At 42.5% G+C, this 12,215-nt stretch overlaps 1 protein-coding gene across 1 annotated transcript in view; it reads right to left on the bottom strand.

Annotated features, from left to right (window-relative positions):
* Positions 1-12,215, bottom strand: part of SLC25A17 (solute carrier family 25 member 17) — a 92,812-nt gene that overhangs the window by 15,038 nt on the left and 65,559 nt on the right. The window contains exon 6 of the mRNA XM_083156642.1: positions 8,229-8,374. Within this exon, the coding sequence (XP_083012768.1) occupies positions 8,229-8,374 (146 nt within the window). The remainder of the gene's footprint in view (positions 1-8,228; positions 8,375-12,215) is intronic.

The following is a 12,215-nucleotide window of genomic DNA, read 5'->3' as shown; positions in this document are numbered from 1 at the left end:
AGCCAACCCATTATTAATAGCTACTTGCGCAGCATGGAGAGCGGCACGTTCCAGACAGGGCCTATCACCATATAGATCAATATTCCTATCACCACATTATAATATACTGAACCAAACCCCATTGAGTCAGAACAGGAATACATCGCTGAAATGGATAGAGGGAGGTATTAGAGCCATAACAGATGTTTTAGAGGAAAATAGTCTGTGTATACTCTCTTACGAAAGGATAACAGAGAAATATAAAGAAATAGAAATCTCCAGATTTAGTTATCTACAAACAAGAAGTTATGTTAAAGAAAAACTGTCAGATTTAACAGAAAAGGACGTAACAGAAGAGCTAGAAATAATGACAGGACAAGCTAAAAAGAAGAAATGTTCCACAGCTTTGTTGTATACAAGGATCAAAAGGTTAATCCAGATAGAGAATATGCAAACGGGGATGGTGAGATGGAAGGAAGACTTGCCAGAGGTAACTCTTCAATCCATTCTAACAGCATTTACCCGTATAAACAGATACTTGGTAGGGGCAACGTACATGGAAATGCAATACAAGCTGCTCCATAGGGCATATTATACACCAAAAAAAAGGCTTTTGATGGGTACATCCACAGATTCAAAATGTTTTAAATGTACAGTGCCTGGAGCAGACTTATTTCACTGCATGTGGAGCTGCCCCGAAATTCTGGGCTACTGGAACAGAGTGAGCCAACACATACAAAAAGAGTATAACATAAACATGAGTTTTACACCAGAATGGGCCCTATGGGACATATACACAGACTCTTCACAGAATAATTATTCACAGGGTCAACGCACTTTTATAGCTAAAATAGCGGCAGCAACTCGTAAGACAATACTGTCACAATGGATTGAATCAAATACTTTAACAATAACAATATTAATTCCAAGAATAACACACCTGTTTCAGATGGATTGGATCGAACTGAACAAAAATAAAGATAAAAACGTCAAAAAATTCTTTAGCATATGGCTGCCACATGTCAAAACTCTGTCCCCCCAGGTTAAGAACACACTGAGGAAAGTAGTCTCATCGACAACATGGTATGACATGGAGACACTAGTGAATGGAGAATACCCCTTCTGATTAAGATATGATAATAAGAGGTAACTAACAAGGTAGTGGGAGCAAAAGGCAGAATAGAACAGGGAGGGAGGGCTGATATGGGAAAAATAAAAGGTATTGACATATTGCGAAATTTTTCTTTCGAATATGTTAAAGGAAGAGGTGCGAAATGCCATACGATGTAAATTTTAACTGAAATTTTGTACTGTATATTTATACTTAATAAAAGCATTTATAAAAAAAGAAAAATTAAATGTGGAGATTTACAGGACAAAGCTCCTAACTCCGAAACACGTCTAACCGAAGCAATGACTAACAAAAAGGTCAGTTTCACGAAACATATTTAAGGTCAGCCGAACTTAATGGTTCAAATGGAGGATTCTGTAATACTGACAGAACCAAAGATAAATCCCATGTCGCCACCGGCTGCCTATATGGTGGTTTTAACTTGGTAACACCCTGTAAGAAGGTTTGAACTTCAGGTATAAAGGCTATCCTTTTCTGGAAGAAAATGGACAGAGCAGAAAGCTGTTTTTTCAGAGACTGTAAACCCAGTACCGATGAAAAACCATCCTGCAGGAACTCCAATAATCTAGACACCTTGAACCTGGAGGTGTGTACTTTCTGACGCTCACACACCTGATGTAAATCTTCCAGACTCAGTGATAATTAGCAACTGAGACTGGCTTACGAGCCCTAAGCATAGTCTGGATAACCACATCAGAGAGACCTTTCATTTTTAATAAGGTGGTCTCATAAGCAAGGCCGTCAAACCGAGCTGAGCTAGGTCCAGGTGCAGAAATGGCCCTGGTCTTAGAAGGTCCTGACGAAGAGGAAGGGCCCAAGATTCCACTGATAACCTCAGAATGTCCGAAAACCACGACCTCTTGGGAAAGTCTGGTGCAATCAGAATGGCTTGCACTTGGTGAGATTTCACTCTTCTCAATAGCCTTGGAATCATTGGGAACGGAGGGAAATATAGACCAGGTGAAACTGCCACTGAAACGTCATGGCATCCATGGCCCAAGCGGTTGGGTCCCTGGTCCTGGAACAAAATTTCTGAACTTGACAGTTTTTCCTGGATGCCATTAGATCCACTTCTGGGAGCCCCCAGTGACTCACAATCTCCTGGAATACCTCCGGATGCAAAGACCATTCCCCTTCCAGCAGGTCCTCCCTGCTGAGGAAATCCGCCTCTACATTCCGGATCCCCATCGGAATAAATCGGAATGTTTATTTTTGCCCAGGTGAATATCCTCGAGACTTCCTGCTGCGAGTCCCACCCTGATGATTCAGGTAAGACACCGCGTGGCGTTGTCCGACTGCACTCTGATCGGAAGGCCCTTCAAACAATCCTCGACCTGTTGGGAGAGTCTTCCAGACTGCTCGAAGTCTGGATTCCTGTATGGACCACACACCCTGCAACTGATGGTGAAGGGCAACTGCCCCCCAACCCCTGAGACTGGCGTCGGTCCTTATCACCACCCAGTCCCAAGAGCGAAGTGACCGCCCTAGCTGCAACGTCTCTATGTCCATCCACCACAGTAAGGACTCCTTTGTCTCCTGAGAGAAGTAATCTTTCCTGTTTCATGGTCTTTGCATTCCCTGACCAACAGGACAGAATGTTCCATTGAAACGTTCTGGAATGAAACCTGGCAAACTGAAGCATCTCGAAGGTCACCACCATCTTGCCAAGGAGTTTCACCCCTTGCCAGACTGTAGGCCTTGGAGCCTGCAGTAAAAGTAGAAGTAGAACTAACTGACTGATGTCCTTTGCTTTAGACTCCGGTAGGAAAACCTGGTGTAAATGGGTGTCCAAGATTACCCCCAGAAATAGCAATTTCTGGGAGGGAACTATAATAGGATTTGGTCAGATTTAGCACCATCCCATGTCCTGCAAAAACTGAGTCGCTATTGACAGATGTTCCAGCAACTTGTTTTCTGACTCTGCTTTGAATAGCAGATCGTCTAAGTATGGGATGATCACAATCCCCCTTAGACTCAGTGACGCAGCCATGACTGTCATCACCTTTGTGAATACCCTTGGTGATGTCACCAGACCAAAGGGTAGGGCCTGGAACTGTAAAGGAGTCTTCCCTATCGCAAAGCGAAGTAAGGACTGTTGTTCCTTGCATATGGGTAAGCATAGATATGCATCCTGGATGTCTACGGATGCTAAAAATTCCCCTGGCTCTATGCTGCCAAGCACTGAGGGACTCCATTCGGAAGTGATCCACCCAGAGGTGTTGATTTAAAGATTTCAAATTTAGTATGGGTCTCACTGGCCCGTCTGGTTTGGGCACCAAGAAGAGTATCGAATAAAAACGCTTCTTGTGTCCCTCCTGAGGGACCGGGACCACAACCCCTTTTTCCCCTGAAAGCCAAGGCCACTCTCAAAAGGGCCGTGCGTGAAGTGGCTTCCCTTGGTAAAGGAGTTGGCAGAAATCTCCTTGGATGATTCCCCCTGAGATTTATCTGATAACCTTTGGTGACAATGGACAGGACCCAAGGGTCTGAAGTCGGAATGTTCCACTTGTCCCGATACAGCAGGAGGCGACCCCCCACTCTGACACCAGAAAGGGGAGCCTGTACCCAGTCATGCGGAGGACTTATCCTCTCCTTTTGACACTTGCTTCTTACTGAAGGCCCCAAATCTGGATTTGGCAGCCTTACCTTTACTGGCTGGGAATCTACCACTTCCCGCCTGTCCTTTACTGGACGCACTGCCACGAAAGGAGCGAAAAGTAGGCTTAAAAGCCCCAAACTTTGAGCCTGAAGTCTTAGCAGTGGCAGGCAAGAAAGTACTCCCCCCCCCCCCCCGTGGCTTGTTTAACAATGGATTCTAGCTCAGAGCCAAAAAGTAATTCCCCTTTGAACTCTAGGGTTTCCAGGGCCTTCTTTGATTCGCTGTCAGCCTCCCAGGCCTTCAGCCAGAGGGCTCGCCTAGCCGACACAGAAGTGGCTGACACCTTGGACGCCATTTTAGCGCCTTCATCCCCAGCCTCAGTGATGTACTTTGCTGCACATCTGAGTTTTTCTGCTAGGATAAAGGTCTCAGAATCAGGCCGCAGCTGATCACCCAAAGCATCAGCCCACTTAATCATAGCTTTCGCTACCCAAGCTGAGGCAAAAATGGGGTGGAGTGTATATCCCATTACCTCCAAAACTGCTTTTAGGCATCCTTCCACTATTGTATTTACTGGATCCTTAAAGGCTGCACCACCCTGAACTGGCAATGCTGTAGCCTTCGATAATCTAGCCACCGGGGCATCTACCAATGGGGCTTTCTCCCACAATTTTACATGTTCTTCAAGCATGGGATACATATTTGCATATCTCTTGGACATAGACACCTTTTTATCAGGGACTTTCCAAGCCTCCCCTAACAACGAGACCATACCAGGGTCTGAGGGAAAAGTCACAGAGTCTCTGCGCATTCTCTTGAAGATACAATGAGCCTGAATCTTATCTTCCTCTGACAGGTCTAAAGCCTGTCTTACAGCCAGGATAAGATCCTGAATACCTAAGCCAGACGCATCAGCCTCATCCCTATGGTCACCAGAAAAATCATCTGCACACACACAGACCATCATCATCTGAATCAGCCGATAACAGAGGAGGTGTAACTGAAGGCCGTCTAGAGGAAGGACTATCAGGGGTTTTTGCAAACTTCTCCATAAGAGCATTCATTTTATGTACCCCCTGTGCAGTGTCCTGTATTACTTGCAACAACATGGGGTCCCCTTGCGCAGGAGCAAAGGACCCCATAGAATTTTGGGTGGAAGAACTAGGCCCAGGAGACTTGATAAAGCTGTCCCTCTGCCTATTAAGGGCCTCAACCAGGGCATTCATAGACCTCCCCAACGCTGCAGCCCACGCTGGTTTGGGTTGCTCAGACCCCTGGGCATGCGCATTACCAGGCACAGATTTACAAGCAGGGCAAAGGTCCCCTTGGTCCATCTGTTCACATGTAATATTAACCCTGCAAACTCTGCAGTTTAACATGTCCTGCCCCACCCCCCCACAGCAGCAGCATCATCACCCGTGTCAGTCATGATTAACCCACGGTGCACAATGTCAGGCAAAGTACAAGGCAGTATATCCAGTTGTACTTATCTGTCTGCTTGCTGTAATCGACTTCTCAGCGTCAGCGGGGGTAGCGCTTCCAGTAGACTTCACTCTGTGTGCTGCAAACAGGCTCAGCCAAACTTCAGCTCCGCACTGTTGAGAAAAAATGGCTCCTGCACACAAGTAGGAAGGGACCAAGTCCCTTCTTCAGCAGGGGGGGGAGCCAGTATTGGTGCCCTTTCCCCCTTTAGCCGCTCCCACAGTAGTGTCTCCTCACCTCAGCCAGTTCCGGACGCTCCCAGGGCCCAGGCAAACTGACACCCCTGCACACAGAGTGCTGACAGGACGTGCTTCTGTCAGCCTCTGCTGCACTCTCAGTGTGCCTTGCTTCTATTAGAAGCAGCACACTGGTGTAAAAAAAACCTGCACTAGTCATTATAGCTAATAAAATAATAAAAACCTAGCTACACTAGTAAAAAAAAAAAAAAAATCCAGTAAAAAGCCGGCTGCAGCAGCAGCCGATCAGCAAAGCACCCACTCCTTTGGGCACCTAAAACCAACTGAAGCATGATGGGATGCAGAAGGGGAGGAGCCTGCATCCAGTGGAAAGCGTTCAGCAATAGTTGCCTTGGCTCCTGCGGACCCTCCTACATCCTAAGGTTAGCTGTGTCACCGGACTGGACGAAAGAGAAATGCTATGTTACACAGTTTTCCAGGAAAACAGTAAACATTCCGTTTCTTAAGCAGATACAGCGGCAGTCACAGACTAAATATAGACATGCAACATTTAATCAGCAGAAGCTGCTTGTTTCGCAGATAAGACGCTATTTAACAGAAAAAAGTTGCAAAAAAAATGCCTGGTGCTAAAGTCACATGGAGCTCATGTGTTATGTATAATGCGATGGAGCCAGCCTCATTGTTGCCGCTGGCGCGCCAGGCACTCCGATCTGGCGGCTGGTGCACCAGCGCACGTGGACATGCAAACGTCTCAGACCCACACACACCACATTTGCTGGCACGCCGGGAGCAGGCTCGATGAGCATGGGTCCATCTGTACTTGCCAATTCTTCTTATTTTCAGGTAATCTCCATGACTCCCTTAATAGATTATCAATCTCCCTTATTGCATTTTATGCCCAATTATGTAGCTGTTATATTCTTGTTGGGAAAAGGAAATCTGAGATATATACATTCAATGGGATCATCAGTGCCATTTGTTTGTATTGGTTATAAGGCAAAATGATCGCTATGGCTAAATGCATTTTCTTTAGAGGTTTCTCGTGGCCCCTTATATGGAACCACTTGTAAAACACAATACATAAGTAAGCCCCTAAATGTTTGTGTCTTTTCATCAAGTCATAACTGCTTTGGGACGGAATTCAATTTTTAGGATATGTAGCATTACACGTCCATGCTTATAGAGGTTACTGTCACAATTCCAATGAAATGCTTTAAAAAAAAATAATAATAATAATAATTAGGCAAGTATGCTTTTCCCATATTACATTTTTGTCTGATTGAATCTGAACCACCTAGAATACAACTTAATCTGTGACTTTGGGCTGTATTTCAAGAATCAACCAACCAGCTGAGAACGGTCATTAATAAAACACAGACTGTTAAGAGTTTATTGGCTGGTACTTACTCTCTCCACTTTATCTCTCTGACATTTAATTTTCTATGTTATTAACTATAAATCGTTTTAGGACTACATATCGAGTCACATAGGGCCTTATTCTAGTTCACTCTTAGAGGCAAATTCCATCTCAAATGCCCCACCTGCAGTGCACATGGTTTTGTCCATTTGAGAAGGAATTTTCCTTTAAGTGTGAACTAGAATAAGGCCCATAGTGTGGTATATGTAACTAGATTTCTAATGGTTTGACTGAGAACAGGTAGACTTTCAGCATATTCAATGTCACAATTATTTATTTTATTTATTTACAGTTTCTTATATAGTGCAGCAGATTCCGTTGCGCTTTACAATTAGAAATAAGTGATATAAGAAACCAAACTGACATAGAGGTAGGAGGGTCCTGCTCGTAAGCTAACAATCTCTCTTATTGATATAATTTTGCTAATCTTTCAATTAAGAGAACATCATTCCGGTCTTCATTTTAAAACCATATAAATAGATTTAAGAGGATACTACTACAATTGCAATTTGTAATTATTTGACAGTATTAAAAGGCAAATACACATCAATTTACTATCTTTATACACTTGCTTTAGTTTAATATTTTGCTTCTAACCAATATCTTATTATTTTATGTCATTTGTTATTTTTTTATTTAATTCCATTAAACGTTATTTTTAATACAATTTACTTTTGAGGATTGAGGAGATATTATATATATATATATATATATATATATATATATACATATACATACATACATACACACACACACACGTATACACACACACACATTTCCTCATACTGTATAGTGCACCATAGAGTAGTTTTTAAGCTATTCCAGCCGCATCCCCATGCACTGGTGGAAGGTCGCACAGTTAAAAGGCATTTAAAGGGCAGGTTGGCTTTAAAAGTATAAAAGCAGAGCACAGCGCCCTGAAAAACAAAGCTAGAGTGAACACTACGTGTGGCTCCCCTGTTTGTCTGTCACTCCCTTTTAGACCATAAGGACTGATGAGCAGAGCCCTCTTCTTTCCTTGTGTGATTTTTCTTCTCTCACTTATATGGATGCCGAAGACCAACTGGACACAATAGGGGCAGACCTCTAACCCAGTTTGACTCCTTTTACTGTGAGATGATGACTGTTTAAAAATTAATTAATGTAATGTGCATGTACAGTACAGAACAGTCATAATAATTTGAATATGATTAATCTTTGGTGGTATGATAGTGACATTTTTTGATTGGTTTCAAATAACATCTTACTTTCAGTGACATGGACTTAGCCTTAACTACGATAACTCTACAAACATCTGTACAGCCTGAAACACTACAAAGCATTCCTTTACTAGTATTAAGTAGTATCTTCAGTAGTAACTGTAGTAACATAACAAAAACAAGTTTCAACCAAGACATACTGTTTGATTCAGTTTTCCCTTACTTCTGTTTTCCTTTTTAAGAGTTGACGCTTTAGTCCTTCGTAGAACATAAACTGAATTGCTGGGTTGAAAACCAAAAGCAGTGAAGGAAAGGTACCATTCCAGAGGGCCATCACTCCCTCATGCCGCAAGATCTTTTGAAATGCATCTACAAAACAATAACAAATCCAAATGGTCATAATAAATAATCAATGATTAGAAAGTCTGTATACAGATGTGGTCATGCACAATTGCCATAGTGGTGCCAAACGGCACTTGGTGCGAGAGGTTCCGCGCAATATGGCTTTGACACTCAAATATATAAGTCCTAGTCACAATGTGATGTTACAAAACGACTTCATTAGACTGCATTGACTAATTTGATATGCAACACTTGTATATTTGATTTGTGCGCAGATAAGTCTGAATCTGCATATGAAATGTTACAATGCAGAGACCACTGTTTTTTTCTGCCATCATGTTCCGCCCCCCCCCCCCCCCCCCCCTGTAATGCTGCTAAACATGTGTACCCTCCAACATGACCCATTCCATTAGGTATAAAATGCTCTATTCCTGGACTTCCCTGTTACTTGCCATCACCTGTGTTGACACACCTTTCTTATAAATGAACTAGTTCAACACAGGTGATGGCAATCATACATTAAGAGGAAGTCCAGAACAGAGCATTTTCTACCTAATGGAGAGGATCATGTTGGAGAGTATGTTATGGGTGCTCAGGGACTCACCATTCATATGCATGTAACACATGTTATACAACTGATATGTAGGATGTGAAGGATAATTTGGCTTTAGGATTCTCAGCTTGCACTGTAGCAGAATGTACATAAAGTAGATTCATCAGTAAGTTACATTGGCAAGCAATCTAGCAGTCACCTTAAGAACTCTACCCCCCCACCCCCCCACCGCAGTACATCGGGACGCATGACCGATTCCATGCTTGTTAGCAATTAGGCCTTCATTTTATTCCTCAACTGTCTCCTGGTCACCAAGGTATCACACCCCACCCAGTCCTGGTGCCCTAGGCTGCAGCCTAATCAGCCTTTTAATTAAATCGGGCACTGAACAGTTGCTATGCAACACTGTTCAGTGGTGCAAACTCACGGCACGTGGCATATTCAGGCTACTGCGGGTGTATGAGGACTGTATGCATTTATTTGTTCACACAGACTAGGTGAATGTTGGTATCTATAATAATGAAATCCACAAATCCACAAAACAGCAGCGGAGAATATTCTTTGACCAGAGAAATTTTATTTCATGTTTATTTTAATATTTACACTATGAAGATGGCGATTTGTTTGTTTTTCTATTTTTGAGGTATCACATCTCGACAGGACTGACAGATATTGAAATCATCCATATCTCAAGTGGGAGCGCCCTATCAGATTCTTCATTTGTATCTACTGTATAAGTGTGGTTATGGCATATTAGATCTACAATGTCTAGTTCTAAGGTGATATGGTCGACCACTAATGGTCGACAGACAAATTGTCAACAGGGTCAAAAGGTTGTCAGGGTGAAAAGTTTGACAATCAAAAGGTGGACAGGGTCCAAATGTGGACAGTGAAAAGGTGGACAGGGTCCAAAGGTTGACAGGGTCCAAAGGTTGACAGGGTCAAAAGGTTGACAGAGTCAAAAGGTCTACATACTTTTCCTTTTTTTAATTTTGAGCTGACATGTGCTGACAGATGGTATTTCATGCTATACCATCCACTACAGTGTTGATGAAGAATATAATAGTGTGCCGAGCGCAGCAAGCCCGAAGCATGGTGAGTGTAGTGAGCCATGTGAGGGAAAGCAGTAGACTTAGACAGTGTCCATGTTGACTTATGTGGACATAGACAAAAAAAAAAAACAGAAGACTTCGACCGTTTCCATGTTGACCTTTCCAATGTCGCCATTTTGACTGTCGACCATTGGATCCTGAGAGTATTTTGGGGGGGTGATTTTGCACTGGAAATACTGGTCTTTGTGTCTCTTGAAAAGTATAGGGGGTTTGTTTCCACAAAGTAAAAAAATAACTCCAAATCCCAGTAATTAAGTTAAAGCAGCTTTTGCTATATTTTGATTAAGGGGTTGGAGGTGCTCCCCAAAGTCAGAAGTATAGTACAAGAAATACACAAAGAAAATTGGATCCTGTCAACCTTTTGACTGTGGACCACTGGACCATGTCACCTTTTTGATTGTTGTCCATTAGAGGTCTACCAAACTGTAAGGCAGTACACCTAGACATTGTAGATCTAATATATCATAACTACACTTATACAGTGTCCATGTACACATATTGATTTTTCATGACAACATTTTACATGTGTTGTTAGATTTGTCAATGTCTAACTAATGCATGTCTAACTTTTGGTGTCTACCTATTGACTGTCTGACTAGACATTGTCTGTGAGCTATACACACCCTTGGAAACAACAGTGCAAAAACAATACTAGGCAGGAAACCAGAGTGCAAAAACAACACTGGGTAATAACAGTCATAGAGAAAGTAAGACCCTATTCGCAAAACCTCAATCTATAGGCATCGATAAACAAGGATAGGAGTTATCTATTGCATAAAGGTCGACCAGATTGCAAAGGTTGTGGTGGGCTTTATAATAAGGTCACACAGCCATGTTGGACTGGAGTTAGGAGGATGGGAAGTGAAGAATGGGAAATATATGCAGTTATGAGTGGACTCTACAATGGGGAAGTAGTTGCAATGGAACGTTTATGAATGTTACGTGGGCATTCCAAATTTTGATAAGCTTGCCTGAAGAGGTGAGTTTTCAGGGAACGATTGAACGTTTGGAGAATAGAGGACACCGTCTTATTGTGCGAGACCTGCAGTCATACAGTTGTGCTTATAAGTTACATACCCTAGCAGAATTTGTGAATTTCTGGCTATTTGTCAGAGAATATGAATGATAACTCACAAACTTTTCTTTCACTCATGGTTAGTGGTTGGGTGAAACCATTTATTGTCAAACAACTGTGTTTACTGTTTTTAAATCATAATGACAACAGAAACTACCCAAATGACCCTGATCAAAAGTTTACATATCCCAGTTCTGAATACTGTTTATTGCCCCCTTTAACATCAATAACAGCTTGAACTCTTTTGCGGTAGTTGTGGATGAGGCTCTTAGATGGTAAAGCTGCTTTTTCTTGGCAAAATGCCTCCAGTTCCTGTAAATTCTTGGGCTGTTTTGCATGAACTGCACATTTGAGATCTCCCCAGAGTGGCTCAATTATGTGGAGGTCAGGAGACTGAGATGGCCAATCCAGAACCTTCACTTTATTCTGCTGTAGCCAATGACACATCAACTTGGCCTTGTGATTTGGATCATTGTCATGTTGGAACGTCCAAGTAGGTCCCATTCGCAGCTTCTGGGCTGATGAGTACAAATTTTCCTCCAGTATTTTCTGATTACATGCTGCATTCATCTTGCCATCAATTTTGACCAAGAATCCAGTGCCTTTGTAGCTCACATATCCCAAAACATCAGCAATCCACCTCCGTGTTTCACAGTAGGAATGGTGTACCTTTCATTATAGGCGTTGTTGACTCCTTTCCAAATGTAACATTCATGGTTGTGGCCAAAAAGTTAACTTTTGAACTCATCACTCCAAATGACTTTGTTCCAGAAGTTTTGAGGCTTGTCTCTGTGCTGTTTGGAGTATTGTAAGCAGGATGCTTTGTGGCATTTGCATAGTAATGGCTTTATTCTGGCAACTCGAACATGCAGCCCATTTTTCTTCAAAGGCCTCCTTATTGTGCATCTTGAAACAACCACACCACTTTTTTTCAGAGAGTCCTGTATTTCAGCTGAAGTTAATTGTGCATTTTTCTTTGCATCCCAAACAATTTTCCTGGCAGTTGTGGCTGAAATTTTTGTTGGTCTACCTGACCGTGATTTGGTTTTGACAGAATCCCTCATTTTCCACTTCTTATTTAGAGTTTGAACATTATTGATTGGCATTCTCAATTGTTGGATATCTTTT

This window comes from Crinia signifera, chromosome 8 (genome assembly GCF_055691185.1).
Source record: "Crinia signifera chromosome 8, ASM5569118v1, whole genome shotgun sequence".
Classification (NCBI taxonomy): domain Eukaryota; kingdom Metazoa; phylum Chordata; class Amphibia; order Anura; family Myobatrachidae; genus Crinia; species Crinia signifera.
This window is presented reverse-complemented; position numbering and strand designations above follow the sequence as displayed.